Source organism: Diuraphis noxia, unplaced genomic scaffold (assembly GCF_037042655.1).
Source record: "Diuraphis noxia isolate RWA-SAM2 unplaced genomic scaffold, SU_Dnox_SAM2 contig0002, whole genome shotgun sequence".
Classification (NCBI taxonomy): domain Eukaryota; kingdom Metazoa; phylum Arthropoda; class Insecta; order Hemiptera; family Aphididae; genus Diuraphis; species Diuraphis noxia.
In genome coordinates, this window is record NW_028301712.1 from 53,835,112 (window position 1) to 53,856,716 (window position 21,605).

At 26.7% G+C, this 21,605-nt stretch overlaps 3 protein-coding genes across 3 annotated transcripts; 1 reads left to right on the forward strand and 2 right to left on the reverse strand.

Moving 5' to 3' along the window:
* Positions 1–1,214: 1,214 nt before the first annotated feature.
* Roe1 (grpE protein homolog, mitochondrial Roe1) lies at positions 1,215–4,746 on the reverse strand. Its single transcript, XM_015508414.2, has 6 exons — positions 4,414–4,746; positions 2,224–2,383; positions 2,044–2,157; positions 1,847–1,966; positions 1,676–1,759; positions 1,215–1,616 (listed from the first exon to the last, which is right to left on the reverse strand). Exons 1-6 carry the CDS (start codon positions 4,485–4,487, stop codon positions 1,500–1,502), a joined length of 669 nt encoding a protein of 222 aa, XP_015363900.1. The 5' UTR covers positions 4,488–4,746; the 3' UTR covers positions 1,215–1,499.
* A 4,607-nt stretch (positions 4,747–9,353) lies between these two features.
* Positions 9,354–15,171, forward strand: SecS (Sec synthetase). Its single transcript, XM_015508407.2, has 9 exons — positions 9,354–9,643; positions 9,798–9,954; positions 10,641–10,914; positions 11,031–11,189; positions 11,261–11,525; positions 11,591–11,712; positions 11,774–11,959; positions 12,015–12,170; positions 12,251–15,171. Exons 2-9 carry the CDS (start codon positions 9,841–9,843, stop codon positions 12,556–12,558), a joined length of 1,584 nt encoding a protein of 527 aa, XP_015363893.1. The 5' UTR covers positions 9,354–9,643; positions 9,798–9,840; the 3' UTR covers positions 12,559–15,171.
* Positions 15,172–15,959: 788 nt separating this feature from the next.
* Positions 15,960–20,916, reverse strand: LOC107161830 (lipase member H-like). Its single transcript, XM_015508413.2, has 7 exons — positions 20,789–20,916; positions 20,530–20,711; positions 18,944–19,095; positions 17,340–17,591; positions 17,093–17,284; positions 16,828–16,993; positions 15,960–16,766 (listed from the first exon to the last, which is right to left on the reverse strand). The coding sequence occupies exons 1-7, from the start codon at positions 20,831–20,833 to the stop codon at positions 16,694–16,696; spliced, it is 1,062 nt and encodes a 353-aa protein (XP_015363899.1). The 5' UTR covers positions 20,834–20,916; the 3' UTR covers positions 15,960–16,693.
* Positions 20,917–21,605: the final 689 nt, after the last annotated feature.

The following is a 21,605-nucleotide window of genomic DNA, read 5'->3' on the forward strand; positions in this document are numbered from 1 at the left end:
TTCCCCCGATATCGCAATACGATATCAGAAAAATACCAATATCGATATCAAAGCATATTAAAAATTTAAAACATTAAAAGTATAGAATGCATATTATATTATGAGTGTATTGAAAGTATATTAAAAGTATAGAATACATATTGTTTTAATATTATATTATGAATGTAAATTAATTATTAATTAACAATTATATATTATTTTGTATAAACTGAAAAGTATCCAATGTATTTAATCAAAAAATTTCTTTTTTCTTGTTATTTGTATAAATAATAAAATTAATAACGAACGTAATAATTACGAAAATAATTACGACGTCTCGCCGCGAGTTAACAACCGATACTGAATTTAGATTAAATTGTTTGGTGTGGTGGTTATTTCTTTGGAACATATTAATATCGCCTCGTATCATAATCTAGTAGATTAAATCTACGTTTTTATCTTTATTATATCTGATAGATATTTTTTTTAAATTTAATTTTATACTATTTACTCAGTTTAGTGTTTAATCATCCGTAAAACCGCAAAATTCCGAGCCCCGATTAATCACACCGATATTGCGATATTTTCGATAATTATTTTTAGATATCGATATCGAAATTATTGAAAAAATACCCACGATATTGATATCGTATCGAATTATCGATATCGTTGGCCAACACTAGTAATATATATATAAATTGTATCATTTGTGTATCTGATCCTCGAAAACTATAACAGATGAGACTCAAGCAGGAATATCTGATAGATAGTTGTACCTCTCTTACTATAGCCTGATTCTAATCTTGATATCTTTTTTTTATATAAGTCATCTATTAGAATTAATTATTTACAATATGTAATAGCGTATAATAAGTTAAAAGTTTAACTGTACAGTAAGAAAAGGAATATTAGAAACGCCTGAGCTTAAGTGATTTACTTAAGTTATCCTTCTGTTATCAGAAGCAAACACTGATTAAAGTATTTTTACAGCCACATTAAAAGATGACGGACAAAAAAAATACAACCTTGATATGGTAAATCAGTACATTCATTGCTCACTAAGAATCTAATACGCTTGCAGACTTTACTTTAAAACCTTTTGATAATAGTCATTAGTTTAAAATTTAAAGAAGACTTAGAAAAATTAAAAATATTTAATATAATTACTATTCTAAATTTGAACATTCCTATATGTATGTACTTGTTATTATTTTGATTAGGTAACAACTAACAAGTATCTTCATTCCTTTATTAGTTATTACTCTTTTATACACATTAAATATATTTTATAATTTATATATTAAAATAAAGTATAACAAAAATTATAATTATCTTTTTTAGTAAATCCTTAACACAATTTTGACCCGTCTAGTCATGGAATAAGGTTAGTAAATAGTTAACACTATAAAGTAATTTCATTGTGTGATAAAAATAAACTACATGATTTCACTATGGGTTGTGTATTAATTAGATTTTAGATTGATTCCAATAGATACTTAAATTAAGAACTTAATAGATTTTTATTGATTTGGATCCTTGCTGATTCCAACAGCAGCTGCTCTCACGACACGTTCATGTAATTTATATCCAATTTGGGAAACTACAACCACAATACCTCCTTCTTTGCCTTCAACAACCTAAAAAAGAAAATAATATTATTTATAATTCTATTTAATACTTAATTATACAAAGTTACCTGTTCAAATAAAGCTTTATGACAATTAGGATCAAATTTTTCATTTAAAGGATTTATAGACATTAACCCATGTCTCTGGAAAATCTTTAAATAGATAAAATATGTAATATTTATTTATTAGTTAATTTATATATATATTTAATATTATAGTATATTATTTGTAATACTAACTGTTTGTAATTGTGATTCAGTAGTCACCAAGCCTTCATATAAATGTTTCAAATGTGGGTTACTATCAGATACTTCTTCTTTCGGAACACATTCAGTAGCTTTACTTAAACTGTCGGCAACCTAGAAAAAGTAAAGTTATTACTTATGAACTATAATAGGTATCATATAAATATTTTAAATTAAATTGTCATTCTTACATCTAATAAATCTTTACAAAATCCTTGAATAGCATAAATTTTAGCATCAGCAGTTTCTTTAACAGTACGTTTGCGTATGTTTTCTGTTTCAGCTAAATACCTCCTGACTTTTTCCTATACACAATAAAGTATCATAAATACTATCTTTAATCTGTAATTTATATGATATTTAAAACATACTGTTAAATTTTTGTTTTCTTCGTGTAGATCTTCATTTTGTTTTACAAGGGCTTCAATATCAATCTTATTTTTACTTTCTTTTAATGGTTCTTTACTATCATCAGCTGCAGCATCTGACACTTTACGATGCAAAATGTTGTAGCCCATTAAGCTATTTATCCTGAATAGAAAAAAAACAACATTCGCATTTTCATAAATAATTGAGGTTTGCCAATTTGTGAAAAAGATATTCTAAACAATAAATATGCAATATGTTTACATTTTTTTTACGCCATCCAAAGTCCAGATTTAGTTTAATTTTCCTATTTTAAATTTCTAGCTGAATTATAAAAAAAATCCAATAAATAAGTACCTACTGTACATCAATAATTATAATATGCATTTTAGATTCTGAGCGGAGCGAGAAATGTATTGATTTTACCATGATGCTTACAATGCTCCTTATTTTGGTGTATCTCTAAAACAAATGACCGCAGATACTTGAAATTTTCACTGGATGTTTATATAGGCATTTTCTATATTTAAAAAATTTTGTTTTGAGCTGTTTACTGACATTTTAATTTTTCAACTTTTTTAGATTTTTTCTATAAATAAATCGATAAAAATTTATTTGTTGGGTAGAAAAGATGAAAATTTAATACAAGGATTCTAACACATTGTAACAATAGCAGTTGAAAAATATTAAAAATACATAGGCGCGATTTTTTTTTTTATAAGCATTTAAAGTTCAAATTTTGACTTAATACGTCAAATTCACGAAAATTTGCACAAATTATTTTTGGCTAGAAATTCAAAAAAATGTTTCTTTTAAAATCTAAGATTTAAAAATTTTAATAATCTATAATATATCCTAGACAGATAAACCGTCTCCGCTCAAAATCGTTTTTTGTAAACAATGATATAATATCATTGGATTCATATTTAATTCCATCCATTACAGTAACCCATTTGTAACCTAATATACGGCAGAGCAACATCCACAACTTACCCGCTTTTTTACCATTAAAATTGTAATTTTTTTACATTGAATGCTGGTTTTGTTATATAATACCATAATGTAATGCATAATTTTTTTATTATGTTTAATTGCAGTTGTTAAGCTATCATATTTTAATACTAGCAGCTAATAAACAATAAAAATAAAGTAGTTATATGCATTTTAAACATATTTCTTATGTTTGACCTTGATACTTCTTATGTGGGGCTTACAAAGAACAAGAAAACGCTAAAACAAAACATCTCAATTTCATCAAAGAGATAGGAAAATCTAAAATGTTCTTAAAAACAGTAGCAAAGCATTTGGCAGACTATGGGTGGACCAGGCATTAGTCTTTTAACTAACCACTTCCTAGTGTTGGGCAATGTGTGTTACTCGTTACAGTCCTTCCCCTCATATCCACATCAGGAAATGTAATTATATTAATAAGTTAAGTAGATATTTATGTTATTACATTTTCCTGGTGTAATATAATATAATTATATGAACAATTTTGTTATTATTTTCAATTTAACTGATTATAAACATTAATTATAGCCTATGATTTTCTCTTTAGTGGAGAGTTAGTTTTTGATCAACCATGGCGAAGAGGAGCATTATTATAATACAGTTTATACAGGCGATTTAAAAATGTTAAACAGTTTACCTACAATGAAACAAATCGTTGTGAAATTTAAAATGTCACTCTTTTCAAGCGCTTCTGTCGAATGCTCTTTAATGAAGCTAGATTATTGAAACAAAAAAAGAGGTAAAATAACTGATTAAAATTTATTTAAAATAGACTTTTTATGACATAAGAGTAATGTTATTGTAACTAGTTACTTTTGAGTAAAATAAGTAATGTTACACATTATTTTTATTCTTGAGTAACTAACAATTAATCTGGTAGTTAACAATTTTATTTTGTAACTAGTAACGTAACTTAGTTACTTTTAAAAATTAACTTTTCCAACACTGCTACTTCCTGATTTTCGACAATACTACAATAGACATAAGTTATTAAAAAAATATTTAATTCCTTAAGTACATACTATTATTTAATAGGTAATCAAACAACTAGAATTCTGTAACAACATTTCTACCCTTAAATCGTATTAATTTCATAATTACATACTACCATTATTACGTAGGTAGCATGAACAACACAAATTGCTACAAATGATTTATTTGTATCCTGATAAAATTTAACTTACCTACTTTCCGTTGCCAATGAAGTACCCAAGATGGATCTACAAATGCGAAATGGATAATTTATGATTGAAGTCATTTTAATTGTAAGATATAAGGTTTAAATATAAATGAATTTTCAGAATTTGGCCACAAAATTTCAAAAATACAGAATATAATGAATAGATTCATGCGGTTTAAGCATAAACCATACGTGATACAGTTATTGTCAATTTACACCTTAAGATAACACACAATTTTTACATACTATCAGCTATAGCCTATAACTATCGAGTCATTATCGCATCGTAAAGATTTTATTGAATATTTCATAATCATATGGAATATTAACTGAATTGGACAAAAATTATGGATAATCATTGGAATTAGAATTAAACCAAAGAATAACTCGGTTCGAATTTGATCAAACAAAATATGGTGTAACAAAAAGTAGTAGATAATAAAATATTATAGATTCCACGAGTCCTAACTCCCAGTTGTCTCCTATATAGTTTACTTCAAACCACATGCATTTTTATTTCTGTAAGTACTCAGGCCTTGTTGATCGTAGAAACATAATTTTAGTATAAAAATAATTACGAGAAGTTTTGCTTAAGAATCTTTAAACAGATATATCGATATCTAAGTTTTTCGATTTTATATAATTTTATGAAAAAATGGAAATTTGTTAGAAATTTAAAATGGAAATAAAATTGGATAGAAAATATGAATCAAAAATCTGGTCCCTCAAGATATTGAAGTACAACTTTTCGTGATTATTTTGATACTAAAATCATGTTTTTACGATTGTCGAAGCCTGGGTACTTTCGGAAATAAAAAAGCATGTTTTTTCGGTCGATTTTTTACTGTAATGGCCTTTAAAAAAAAAATAAATATTTTATTCAATCTGTTACAAAAAAGAACAACTGAGGAAGTAATAGATAGGAGAAAAATCAAAAAATAAATAAAAATAAACAAATACATAAAGATGACAGATTAAACAGAGTGTAGGAACCTCCGGGCGTAATGTGAAGGTAGGGTACAGCGATTTCGTTTGGTTTAATTTCAGGTCCTGTACTGTGTACCATGAGGCTATATAGTAGGTCAAGATGGGTTTGCATAAAAGATTCAGCTAAGTGCCAAAGTGACATGCAGTAATGCTTTGTCATTCGCAAAGTCAGTTACTATTGTGTTTTAAGTACTTAGCTAGTGCCTAGTTGGTCTGCGGTGAAGATGTTAAAAAGAAGTGGTACAATAACTGCACCTTGCGGGACACCAGCTTCTATTTTAGAAATATGTGAAAAAGTTGTTCCTGAGCACACATAATCGTATTATAGTAGTGGCGATCACTAAGTTATGATTTTATAAGTAGGTACAAGTATGGAGGGAGGGAATTGCTTTTAGTTTGTGGAGGAGCCCTATGGTGCCAAACTCGATCAAATGCCTGTTCAACGTTCAAGAACACTCCTGGGCATATAAAATTTTTTCAAGAGAAAAGGAGATCTTATCTACAAGACGGTTAATTTGATTTGTTGTGGAATGATTGTGCCTAAATCCTAATCGAGTATTGGGGAGGTTTTTTCTGTGATTGGTAGGAGACATTTAATAATCAGTTTTTCGAAAAATTTCGAGAAATTGGGTAAAAGACTGCGATGATTGGTCTAAACGATTGAGATATTTTTGTGAGTTTGCCTGGTTTATAAATCATTATTATTATTACCTATTACCTACCTCTAAAGTAAAACAGATTTAATTATTTATTTATTATATTTATTTAATCTGTACCTATTCAAACTTCAAAATTCAAGTGAATTGCCTTCATTACATTTTATGGGCAGGATGGCTGTGGCCTGTAGGACATTCTATTCTATATGAATTAAACTTAAAAGTTTTAAGTTTTAACCACAGCTTGTGGTATAATATAATTTTAAAATATGCAAATATGCTATAAAATAAGTTGTTGGAAATTGAAACAGCGTCTGTCAGAGTTTTCGTTTCTATACTAACCAGAAACGGTAAAACTCAATGGATGCTCTACGGTTCTACTTGAGTGCTTCCTCTAATTCTAAGATCACACTTATCTTAAACATATTTACACATATTATATATAATTATGTTATAAATGTTCTATAGTTTAACCGCGAGTTGCAATCGCGAATCGCGATTTACTTTAATATTAATATCTAATAAAGATCCAAGAAGGCCTGAAGACGTAGAGTTATTACTATTGACAATAGCATTATTTTGTCGTTTTCGTTTTATAATTAGTGCGAAACAACAACATTCATACGATACTTATTACTATATTTACTATTACTAGCATTGTACAATACACACTCAGCAGATTACTATGTGCGCCTTCGTTAGTTTAAAAATTAGACTGAATCCGACCACTTATGAAATTTGATGGTAAGAACATTATCTGTATTCTGTGTTTATATGTGAGTTTTTGTTTTTACGCGGTAATTCAGTTTTTATGTGATGAGTTATGATAATTTTTAATGTATGTCTTATTAATAAATTATGTACATGTAACTTGCTTTAAAATATAACAACAAAAAGTCTATGAGTGTCCTAGATAATAAATTAATAACTTTAATCTTGAATTTTGTAAGAAGTCCATTCACTCAAATTTTTATACTAACAAAAGTTTTGTTACAAAACCATAGGCGCTAATAGGGGGGTGCTTGGGGTTGGGGGTGCCGAAGCACCCCCAGATCAAAAACACCAAAAATGGAAAAATTATATGAAAAAGTTTTGTTTTACGTAAGGTTGTTTAAATATTGAAAGAGATGTTGTTAATAAAATTACTTCTTCAGAAATAATGGAAATATATATATATAATATAATGTATATTCCAATATTCCACTAATAAAAGAAAAATAGTATTAGTGTAAAAATGTAAAATAGTATATTATATATTATGTAAACATAGTATTATTACCTAACCTTTGAGATGATTGTGCCTCATGTAATTGACTGCTAAAAATGTAAATTGTATAATTATTTTGACATCATTTATTAAAAAAAAAAATATTATTTATCTGTTTATACTATAGGTCATTATTTGAATCAATTAAATAATAATATAGGTAATATACTTAATGTATTTATGAGGTAAAAGTAAATATTAGTGTGCTTATGTTTTTATAATGTATTTAAGATTGGTGATAATAATTATAAAATTGAAGTAGGTACTTGAGGTGTGGGGGCTATGCCCCTACGGGTCTGTTTCATCTACATAATTTTAGCACCCCCAGTGTTTGGCCTCTAGTTGCGCCTATGTACAAAACTAAACGTGATCTACGATTGAGATTAAATTTCCAACGCTACACACTTGTAAGATGGAGGCAATAATCAATACAAGTCTAACGTCCTCTTAAATCGTAGTTGAAATCTGAGGTCTGAACTTGGAACATACTTTTCATTATATGAATGTTTCGAAAGAATCGTTACGGCCATTCGTTTTTGAGTTATCTTTCATCACTGCAGGTTACAGTGTTACACCAAAAGAACAAAATCGATCAAGTCAAAAACTAGTTTTATATGAAAATTCCCGTTTTCCCTAAACCTTATTTTATGGTTTTCTCAACGCTTTTGAAAACTATTGAACATTTTTACTTTTGATCCCCCTAAATCCTATATGTACCAATTAGATACAGTAAAGAAACTGAAGCAATAGGAATTATTTTTACTGCTCTAAAAACTGAAAGGTGATGTCAGACAAAAAAAGCGTCAAGTCGATAACACTCATCTGCTATTTATTATAGGTGTCTAATGAAGTCACTGTAAAGTGTAAATTATGTATTAAATTTGAATTCAATGAATACAGTAAAACCTCTCTATAAAGAAATCGCTTGGGATCAAAAATGTTTCCGTTATAAACTGTTTTCCGTCATAAAGAGGTAGAAATTGCATATAATTTGCACCAGGACTATTGAAATTTTCCATTATAAGGAGGATTCCGTTTAAAAGAGGGTCTGTTAAAGAGAGGTTTTACTGTAATGATAAAAAATCATTGTACCCATACGAAAAACAATTCTGAGAGAAGACGCGAGGCCGCGGAATGTCAGCCTATAATATTACTCAGTATTTTTTTATGAATTTATGATATTATTTTGATTGAAATAATAATTTATTTCACTATTAGCCATTAAGCATTATTAGTTACAAAGAATAGGTTAAATTAATTCTTAGCGAACAAATTGCATTTGAAACTGTAATTTTATATATTATGTATAAAATAACATACTATACTTTAAACGCTTTCATCAGATACCCGTGAATATGTTTAGAACAGAAAAACTAAAATCGTAATTCTTGGTAAATATGTAATTTAGCTCAAATTTGAATTTAAAATGTGTATAAAAAAGAACTGTGTTTATATACAGTAAAACCTTTCTATAACGGAATCGCTTGGGACCAAACATTTTTCCGTCATAGAGAGCTAGAAATTACATATAATTATAATTTATCAATTTGCACCGGGAGACCCGGGACTATTGCCATTTTCCGTTATATGGATTAAATGAATCAATCCGCTATAGAGAGGTTGTAGACACCTATATATATTTATTATTTCACAGGTAATAATTGAGAATTTCCAAGGAGGAGGTTTAACACCCCCCCCCCCCCCACGGGACCATATAAGTCACAGATATCTCTATAGTCAGTATTATAAAAGTCTGCGAATATAGACAGATTAGACAGTATACTATAAATAATATTATAATATCACGGACTAAGATATTTTACTCATTTACTCTATAATAGCCATTAATTGGTATACCTATTACAACAATTTTATAAATTATAATCCATTTTTGGGAACAAATTACAATTAGATCAAATGTTTTGTAGGACTTGTTAACTACATATCTTATCCTATTTGCAAAAGGTAAAAACAACGATGTAGATTTTATCTACATTGTGGTAAAAAAATTAAAAAAGGTTCGACTATGTTTTGTCGATTGTGAGAAATAAGAGTTTATCTTTTGATATCATCGATTTGTGTTTGTTTGATAATATAATAAATAATTCTTGTGCACCTTATACCTACAACTACAACTACTTACATCGACTTATATCAAAAGCTAGACTGTGGCTAGACCATATAATACTCTAATACATTAAGACAAGTTCTCGGAGTGTTTAAAATTGTTATTCATATATTGCATAATAGTTTAAATTGATATAATATAAACGAATGCATTTTGGATATTGGATGTGGTACGAGTTAATTCGATATTTCGATAGGTAACCGTTTTTGAAATTACATATTACATTTTATGATATTAGAACCTCGATAACCATTTAATAGTACCTATTTGTATGTTTTCTAAATAGAACAAATAATTGATTCTTAAAATAGCAATTAATTTTATTACATTTAATTTAATATATGTCATAGGTATTTTATTATGTGAATTATTCAAATAACTCCAATAACCAAAATGAACAGTCAAAATTTTACATTAGCTGAAAATCTCATACCTTCTTCGTATGTACAGCAAGCTGCTAGTGCTTTGAGAACAAGAGAAAACTTGGCCAAGACACTAATGGAACAAGTATGTTATAAGTAATGGAAAATAAAATATAATGATAAATGTTTGCTGAAGTAAGCAATACTATGCCATTAATATATTTATTTCTACATTTCAATGCCTTACGGCTTATGATAGGATATAAGATTGAGTTAGAGTTTTTATTACTTATTTAGTATATATATCAAATAACCATTTATAAAAAACTATTTACATATAAAGTACTATAAAAAATTAATTATCGCTTACTATAAGACATAAGTTAATTAAGATTTAGGTACATTAGTACCTATGATTACATTTTGTTTTTCTGATTAGGTACATATTTATTTATAAAACTTCTTTAAATTGGGCCAAGATTAATTGGTTTGTTAGTATATTTCACAGCTTTTTAAATAGATTAATTTGTTTAAGTAATTAATAAATTTATATTGGACTCCCACCACTTATCATTATCCCTTTTATTACCTTATGCATTATACAAATAAATAAATAAATTTAATGTGCGACATTTTAAATATTTATCACAATGGAAAGAAATGTAAAAATAATATTTAAAATATACATTGAATGTTGGAATTCTGTTTTAAATCATTTTCCTATGAAGTATTAAGTCTTTGTGTAACCAATAATTAAATATAATTTTTATAATTTTTATTTTACTAGTGATATAATTAAAATTAAAATCATAATACAATTATTTGTTAAAGAGAAAATGGCCAGATAATGGTTGGGACGATGCAACAATCGAAATGTTTCTATCAAACTTAGCACTGATGGACAGTAATAACTTCAAAGAACATGCTGGTGTTGGTGAACGAGAAGGACGCATAGCTTGCAATTTAGTTGCAAAACGTCATTTTCTTATGACTCATGGTATTGGCAGGTCTGAAAATATTGCTGAAGTTCAACCTAATGCCACAGGATCTAGTTTAATGATAAAATTAGTCAACGCTATGCTCTTAGAGTCTATCCGTTTTATGGGTAAAGAAATTTATTTTATTTTTACATAGGAGAATTTGTTTAATATGTTTATTATGTTTCTACACACGAGCATAAAAATGGCCTCATTTATATTAAAACATTTAATTTTAATTTAGGAGTTGCAAGTGCGACTGGTTGTTTTATGGTTCCGATGGCTACTGGAATGAGTTTGATGTTGTGTATGTTAACTTTAAAACAAGATAGGCCTGGGGCCAAGTTTGTGCTATGGTCTAGAATAGATCAAAAATCGTGTTTCAAATGCATCATTACAGCTGGTAATTTAAAATCTTGAATTGGATAAAGAAATTTAGGAATTATTAATGTTTATTTTAACCAATCTACTCAGGTCTGCAACCAATAATCATAGACCCTATACAATGTGGAGATGAGTTACATACCGATGTACCAGCAATTGAAGCACAATTATCAACACTTGGATCAGATAACATAGTATGTGTCCTTAGCACAACTAGTTGTTTTGCCCCAAGAGTATCAGATTCACTTGAAAAAGTTGCTTGTCTTTGTCAAAAATATAATGTACCACATTTAATTAACAATGCATATGGTTTACAATCTACCAGACTGATGCACTCAATCCAAGATGCGTCAAGGTGAAAATTATATAGATTTAATATATTTTTTTGTCTAATGTTTATCTTATTATATATTTTATTAGAAAAGGGAGGATTGATGTTTTTGTTCAAAGTACTGACAAAAACTTTTTAGTTCCTGTTGGAGGTGCTATTATTGCTGGGTTTGACAAAACTATTTTAGATAAAATTACTAGAAATTACCCAGGTATATTATTAACATTATAATTAAATTTATTAATAATAATCTAATTTTCTAAAATAATTAGGAAGAGCATCTTGTAGTCCTGTCATGGATATCTTCATAACATTACTCTCATTGGGTACTAATGGTTATAAAGAATTGATAACACAGCGTAAAGAAGTACACCAACATTTACGAAAAGAACTTGGAAAGATTGCAGCAAAATATGGTGAACGTTTATTGGACATACAAAATAATCCTATATCTATAGGTAATGCAACATTTTAACTGGGAATTATAAATATTTAACAAAATATTTATTTTAGCTATGACATTGACATCATTGAGTGTTCCAAATGCGACTGAAACTGATACAAAAAAATTAAGTCAGCTAAGCTCCATGATGTATATGCGCCATGTTACAGGTTGCAGAGTTATTTCATCTGTTGAAGTCAAAGATGTTTGTGGATATAAATTTGATGGTTTGTTAATATTTATATATTTTTAATTAATATTGCTATTATTGCATAATGTAAATTATAATATTCGTTTATATTTTAAGGTTGGGGAGCACACAAATCCAACTACCCTTGTCCTTATATTACAGCTGGTGCCTCAATAGGTGTTAAAAAGTCTGATATTGATTTGTTTATACAAAAATTGGATAAAGTTATTGCTAGGTTAAGAAAATCGCCGCCATCCAATCTGGAAACTCCATCATCATCTGAAGGTAATGATACCACTTCAATGCGACGTACAGCAACAGTTGCATCTAGCTATCGAAGCACAGTAAATGGAGTTTACTCTACTGGAGACGGCAGTACATCAACTTCACGCACATCTAGTGTTGATAACTTACGTAAACATTAATAATTATGTTTACATTCTAGACATCATTTATACTACATATTATAATGTATGTAAATGTTCTATTTTAGTCAATTTTTGCTTGTAGAGCAGAAAGGGATCTCTGGAGTAGTTATATTTTAAAATATTCAATATTGAATCCTTAACTCTTAGTAGTTGGTTATTTTATATGGTTTTGTTTATAAAAGTATTAGATGATACCTATCATCATGACGTGTTAGGATTTTTAGAAATTATTTAATCTTGTTCAGATGCCTATAGACTGAATGACTCAATAGTTCTATTTATGTAAGTATAATGAAAAGCAAAGCTTAAGTCTTAAATTTAATTAAGTTAATATTTTTAAAAATATAAGAAGTCTAGTCATAGTATTCTAAGGTAAAATTTTGATGTTCCTCATTATTTATATTAGTAAAGATAAATTTTTTTCTCTTTAATGAGTAATATAATTTCTTATGAATCTGGTAGATTTTTATTAATTTCTACATATTACTATTCAAGAAAAATGTATTATTTAAAAAAAATATCTTATAATATATCATTGAATATTATTATCATAGATAATTAATGGTTGTTAGGTATGGGTTAAATACATTTTGGATTAATGTAAAATATTGATACTTGTTATACCTAATTACATTTTTTTTTCAAATTGTATTTTGTATAAGATTTTATTTTGAGAGGTATCTTTATTTTTGAGATCAATATTTTCATTCACCTAAAATGATTTTACTAAAATCGAATAGATAACTAGTTGTTGTGTTAATTAAATTTTACTCATGAATCACTTACGGCATAGTAAATTCAAATATATTTACTACATGCATCTGAAATAGATTTTTGTATTTTTAAAATTTGAATTGCCTTTATATATTTTAATTAAATTTTAAATTATATAGAAGTACAATGGTTATTAAAATAAGTGCAATAAAACACTTTTCAGAGAAATAATGCTTTGAAGCTTTACTTAATTAATAATTGTACTTTAGAATTCATTCCAGAAATCCCTTATAAGATAAAATACACTACTTGAATATTTTTAAGAACAAGATTTATAGTCTATTTATAAGGTAATGACAATGTGTTGTACAAAAAAATTAAACATTACAATTTAATATTAATTGAAGGTGCTTTTATGTTTTTTAGTATAATAAGAACAATTTTAGGCAAGTTCCCTTTTTTAAAATTTTTGTTAATCACATTGCTCAATATTATTAGTTTTACATATTCTAGTCTGATGCTTTATTTCTGATAATGTTTTTATACTTCAGTCAACATTTTGAGTTTGGCGAGTACTTATATAATATCTATTATTAATTTTATTTAGATATTAATAATATTTATTAAATATTGGAGTACAAAATAGATTTATCATAATAACTAGATTACAACATGCTATTGTGGGCGGAACATAACACCTTGACTAAGTTTATACTAATACTTAGGTATTTTTAATTCTAAAATAGTTGTATTTATTAACAATAACTAATTTTTTTTTTATTCTAAGTCATTGATTGTATTGTTTACATTCCAAACTTTATTTAATGATTATTTAATTATGATTTTGAATAATTTGAAAACTAATAATATGTGATTATAATTTACTATGATTTAAAAAGGATGTAAATATTCAGGTTTTTAAAGCATATTGTTGAATAAGTGTAATTAAGAATAAGATGACTTGTAATAAAATAACTAATTGCATTTTATATTCTTTGAGAATTGTTTAAAACACAAAATGTAATCTAACTTTATATTTCCTAAAATTATAATTTTCATATTTTGTATTATTGTATAATGCAAATTCATACCAAGTTTTAGCAAACATTAAATACGTCACAATTATAATAAAATAATATTATGTTCTAATGTTAGGTAAAATAAGTTGTGAAAATGTATGATAAAACTACACAAGACTGTAATATTATAACATACCTTTACCTAAACTATTTGGAAATCTTATTTACCATGCTTATAGGTATATTTTTTTTCACTTTTTATTATTATTTTGTTAGGAACTGACATTTTTCCTAGTTGATTTTATTTAAGTTATTTATTTTTAATTATTTAGTATTTTATTACATTTATAGAATTTATAATTTTTTTTTTTTAATATCCAAAGTCCTAATATGAGCATATAGTGATTATGTAAATTTTGTGCAATGAATAAGTTGTGTAATTTATGTTGAGGAAATATTTATTATTTTTTCCAATTTCTCACATAAAATATAAAGTATAATTTTGAACTGAGCTTTAGGTTTCTTTTTTCTTCATGGTTTATGAATAAAAAAAGTCAAGTCATATGAGCTTGATTTATTATTCTATAATTTGTTTCCTATTGATTACAATCTAATGACAATGTTTATACTGAATGGTGGGGAATAATAAAATAGTAGACTAAAAATTTGTCCTGTGCACTAATTCTCTTGCATACCTATTATCTGACTTATAATTTTTTATTGTTAAAATGTTTTTGTATTTATTTATTATTATATTTTTTTTTCATTACAATTAGTAATTTGTTCTATGATTTCTGACTAGTCAACTATATGTACTCGCCAATCTCTAAGCTAAAATGTAAAATACAAAAAATGGTTCAGTGGTTGAACATTGATATTGAATTATTGAAAGTATATTTTAATTAAAAGAAGGATGGAATAACATTAAGACTTTTGGAGGCTGAACTTTTTTAATTTAACAAAAAAATTCTTCCATACATTTTTAAGTTAAAATTTTTTTTTTTATATATATATATATATATATATCGTTTTTTCAGTCATGCCTATGTGATATTATTGAAAACATTTAGAACTAAAAATTTAGTCACTATACATTATTGGCTCAAGTTAATGCATCTAAAACGTTTTTAAATTTATTTATTATTTTTTTTTTTCAATATTCTGTTCCGCTATTTTTATTGATTTTTATTGCATAAACTATAAAATAAATATTACTATTTTTATTGGACAATCACTTAGTTTGAATATGTGTATTTAAAGTGAAGCATTTCAATTTTATTTAATGTTTAATTTGCATCAACTTAGCCAAATAATTGTTATTAACAAGAAGTAAAAACAATGTTAAAAATATGATGTAAATATATTCTTTTGCTTGTACAATTTTTTTTTATATAACACTGTAATGTGCAATAATTTAAAATTTGTAGTTTCACAATATTTATGTATGTTATTTACCTATATTAATAGTACCTACATACATTTTGTCCGCATTGAGTATTAGTTTGTTAAATTTTGAAGTGACACAAAAACACTTGAGTAAAATAAAAAACCATTTTATTAAAACTAAAAAATTTTATTTGTTTTTAACATTTTACTGAAACATGTTACGTGATAGATTTTGATATTAATTACTACTATTGTCAAAATCAAAAAGCGATAGTACCTAATGGAGCACAAAATATGGTTTTTATCAACTCTATTACAAAATCAAAATATGATAACATGAGATATTTGATTATTTTTTAATTGGATATTTTAGATATAATTTCAAAAAATGATCCATATTTAACTTTCCATTAAGTATGGATGACATTATTTATAGATTTTTTTACAAAAAACTAATAAACCCAATTTTCCATAACCTCCTCTCCCAAGCCTCAACACTAACTTACAGTGACCCTCTTAACAACTACAGTTTAGGCGTACACTTGGGACGCAATGTGGTACCCTGCACTTGCTCGTCGTTTTATGGATCAATTTTGAATTTTTTATAGATATAGAATAGATAAATAAGTACAAAAAAAACCTAAATTTTCCTATGCCCGGTGCATAATTATTTTATTAGAACTTTTTACAATTTTGTAAACGGGTTTTTTTTAAATCTGTCTCTAAAAAAAATCATACTCACTTAGCTACGAAATGTTAACGATAATAAGCTGTTGGCTAGGTAATCTATCAAAGTTTTAAAACTTGTATTATTCAAGACGAGACTGATAATTTACTTTGGGTTTTCGAAGTTTTATATAAAAAACGATTTTTTTTATTATTATTTCCTTATATTTATTATAACAGTAGGTAGGTACATAATTTGTGTAAATAAAATATTTAAATTTGTGTTGCACTTAATAATTTATAGCCATTTTATTATGGCGACGAGCAACATACAATATAATCAACGATTAACTTTTACGTCTACTTACTTTACCGTAAGGAGAATCCGCGTTTGTATTTAAATAATAGTTACCTTCTTTCCTGTAAATCATAATAATTTATATATATACTTTTTTTAATGATAAGTACCTAGGTTACATACGATTTATCAAAAGGCGCTTTCCCTAATTGTACTGATAGATCTGTATTATTTGAACAAGCACCTGAAGTATAATCCTCATAAGAAGGACAAGGAACAGCAATAAATCCTTCACTTTTAGTTATCGCTTCTGCATAATAATAATACGCTCTGCGATGACTACATACCGCTAGATGTTACATAAAAAAAACAGCATTTAATAATTGTAAGAATATCCTAGGCTTTTTTCTGAATTATAATATATCGATTAATGATTGTTAGATGTTACCAGCATAATCAATTTTACAACCAGGTTGAGGCCAAGCACCACCATTGGGATAAAAATCCCTATGCCCAAGTCGTTTTTTAAATCCTAGAAATCCGCCTGACGTGTGAATGACTTCGACTAGTTTTGCTTGACTATAGTCAAGGCGTTCTTCGGGGCTTGACGAAGAAAACAAAACTTCCGCTGGATCGAGTCCTTCAAAAAATAGTTATATTGACTTAAAAATTAAACGTTTGCCTAAATATTTTACCAGTAATATGTTTAACTTTTCCAGATTTAATTTCGTTATTTGTAAGACCAACAACATGAGCCCCTAATGAAAATCCAATCAAATGAAAATCATCTGCACGAGCATCAGTAGATGACGTTAAATGGTCTATGAAGGAAGCCAAATGTTTTGATACATGTTTTGTATTTTTCGCAGCAGAATTATACCAAGGAACAGCAGCCAATTCCGACCAATCAACAGTGAATATATTATAATCGTTGTAGTTTAAAAATGCTGTAAATATATATTGTAATAAGATACCTATTATTATAGCATGATACAAGTACGTATTTATATTTTTAAAATTATAATAACTATATGACGTATTGGTACACACGTGGTACATATACAGATGTGCCCCGCAAGGATTTACCCATTGTGATATCTTACGAAACAATGGAGATATCAAAATTCTGGTCTTATAATAAGATTCACAGGGATAAGATGATAAGAACTACAATTATTTCATTTTTAAATTTTTTTTAATGTTTTTGTAAACGATTTAAAAAATATATTTTTTTATTTAATTATTTTCAAAAAAATTGAAGAGCTTATTTTTTTGAAAATATTGACATTTCAAAATTTTATTTTCATTAATTTCCTGATTTTTAATATTTTTTCTAGTTATGAAGAAATAAAATATGATTATAACTATTAGGAACACGGTAAGTATTCGGCCGACCGTATATGGGAATATAAACATAGATAACATTAATATGGTGTTAAATAATTCGCAATTTTTCTCGAAACTAAAAAAATAATAAAAAATCAGGGAATTAATGAACATAAAATGCTGAAACGAAAATATTTTCAGAAAAATAAATTCTATAACCCCTATCTTTAATTTTTTGGAAATAATTAAATGAAAAAAAATATTTTTTAACTTTTTCATCAAAACATTAAAATATGAAATATATGTAGTTCTTATCCTTGTGAGCCTTATTGCAAAACCAGAATTTCGATATGACCATTACTTCGGGAAATATCGCAATGGGAAAATCCTCGCGGGACACCTGTATATAATATATGAATTTCAAAATTCGATGCAGTAGTCTCCGAGTAATACTTGTATACTAACTACTATAAGGATAATAATTCGATACTATAGTGATCTCGGAAGCTCTGAAGATTATAATGTAACTTGACCATTATAGTACCTGACCAATAAATAAATATCTTAAAATTTAAAAGAAATGGCCGTGGTTATCAAATTCAATTAATTATTTTTTATATAATATATATATTTTTATTTAATATATATATATATATATATATAGGTATATTATGAATACAAAATACTTATTTTAAATATTATATGCATTCTTTTACATTTATTTTACAAAGTTTAACAATTTTTTTGAGAAATAAAAATAAAACCAAAATAAATAACTTGTAAAATCATGCGAAAAAAGTGTGAAAAAGTCACATGTGTACATCAATGTAAAAACCTAACAGTATACAGGCTACATTATTGGCTATTGCCACAAAACCTACAACCATCTCGCTTCGCTCAGAGTTTACCAGGTTTACCTATTTCCTCATCGTGTTTTTAGTTTCTTTATAATATTAGTAAAAAATATGCAAACCATCTCTAAGTAATGGAAACATAATTGAATCTTCTGCGCTGTCACCAAAACCATGAACTAATACTTTCGTTTTCCTCTGAGGACGGAAGTACTTAAATAACGGCAAACAGTTTTTGTCCATAGTTTGCATTTCAGCTCTTGTTGGATTGTCTCTATGCAATAAATATTAAACATGTATTATAGTAATTAGTGCATATTTTTTTGTATATTACTGCGTTTATTATTTAATTGTAGCCTCATAGGCTATAGGTATTTTATTACAATTTTCTATAATATTATATTATTATGTCTAATAGTTAAAAAGTCTTATAGGGGTAACCTTAACAAAATGAACTTTGTCATGAAGGTAACTATCTATAATCAATTGCATATATATTCTAATTCTTTAGAGGTAAATGTAGTTGAGGCAGCTTTAGTCACTCGAAATTTCAAGACCTAACCTGCTCCAGTCGACGAAAAAGATTTTTATCATTTTTAATTATTACTATTTAATATTAATAGTTTATATAATTATTTCTCTTCTAGAATGTAAGTAAATTGTTAATATAGATAAGAATTGTTAGTATTGTTCATATCAAGCACGCCCGCAGGTCGCAGAATTTAATCCCACCCGGGGCAAGATCAAAATTCTAAAACCAAATCAAAAAGATTATTTTAAATTTTAATATATTTCTATTGTCTTCATTTTAAAATAGCATAATCTAAATAGAAAAAATAACATTATGTCATCACATAAGTCCCTTATATAGGTTTACAATACAATACTAATATTTTTTGAATACATGTTAATGTAGATGTCACAAATTAATTATATTTATTTTACATTGTAATTAGTAATTACCTATCAAATAAAAGTTGTATACGTCTTGGTTGCATATAAAATGATGGTATAACGTCATCAATAATTTTTTGTTTTTGCTTTTTAACAATGTCTTTAATATGCGTGGCATTAAATTAACAATAGTTTTAAAACATCCCCAGTAGTGGCAATGGTCCCCCTCCCTGCGGGCGCCCTTGGCTCATATAGTCATACAGTATAGTAGTATCGTCCTAAATAAACATGTTGATCAACTTTTCTACTACAATTTTTTGTTACTCTTGGGAGTTTACATATGTGACTATGTGATTACTTACAGATTAGTAGATTACGTATCACATTTTTGCCAAAAGTGAAAGAAAATTTAATATTTGTTTTTCTACCTTATTAATAATTTTCTTTTCTTTATGGACTTTAATGCAGAGATTTATAAATCGTTTATGTGTTATTGTATTATAGGTATCTTACATATTGGAACACACCTATCTACTGTAGGGCATCTATCATAGTTCAGTTTTTTTTTCAAATATGTAGGTATATTATCAAAAAATTAATAGGTATAATGCAATTTCACGAATTTCATAAACATTCATGATAATAAATAGGTACACTTAAAAAAATAATATTAAATTAATTCGTTAAACACTTTCCTCTGCAGAATCTATAACAATAATGATACATATTGATACAATGACACATTAATACATATAAATACATACTATATTGATACGCTATAAATTAAAAATATAACATGTATTTATATAAATACCTTGTGTATAAATAAAATTTTATATTTTCGACCAATGGTTCTGCTGCACTATTTTTTTCTAAGCCCGATATTATAGCCAATTGTGGATCACCTCGTCCGTTTGGTAATAACATCCACTTAATGTCTTCATCGATTCGTTCTTCTGTCATTTCTTCCGTTACTTGATATTTTTTAAAACTTTTCTGTATAAAAATATAATTATTGTATTACCCCTTATTAAAATTTTTATATTATTTTCATTAATTTAAAATTTAAATACCAATTCACTGTGAGGAAGAAATATCAATAGTATTAGGTAAAACATTATTTATAAATTTTAATAAAGCTCCAATTACAATATTTGTCTTGAGGCAGAAACAGTAAACCACAGTTACTGTTACCAGTTACACATATTATAGTAAGTACTTTTTATTGTATGTAAATGATTCATATATTTTATAGATATGGTAACCCTCTTTTATTTTATTCATTTGTATTATACGTTCTATGAATATAACATAGATATATACTATACATTTAATTGTGCTTATAAAAGTTCTTCGCTTGTGATTTATTGTGACCAAAAGTACCTAGAAGGTACCTACTACCTATAGATAATATTGCCTATATTATAAAGTCTAGGTACTGCAAACGTGTTTTGAATTTAATGTTATTTTGACTATGACCTATTTAAAAATAAAAATTAACATAGTAGGTACTATTGATATCATGAAAAATCATGAAAAATCTAACCTTCCTATATAAACATTTTTTCAATCTGGAGGTCAAAATATTAAACAAATTTGGTAAATCACTATTGTCATTTTTGGTAAGGGAATATAAGAAAAGAGGGACTTTTTATTCCAAATATTTTTCTTTTTTGATGCGCATATATTATGGGACAATTGTTTGGATATTTGATAAGTTTGTCCAAATGCATCCTTTCTTCTATAGAAATAGTTATAGATACAAATAAATTATTACGTATTGATTATTAATTTACATTATTTTCTGAATTTTTTTAGTTTTTGATTTTGAGCGGTACGATGAATGTATTGATTGTACAATGAAGCATTCTTCATAGTACAATCAATGTT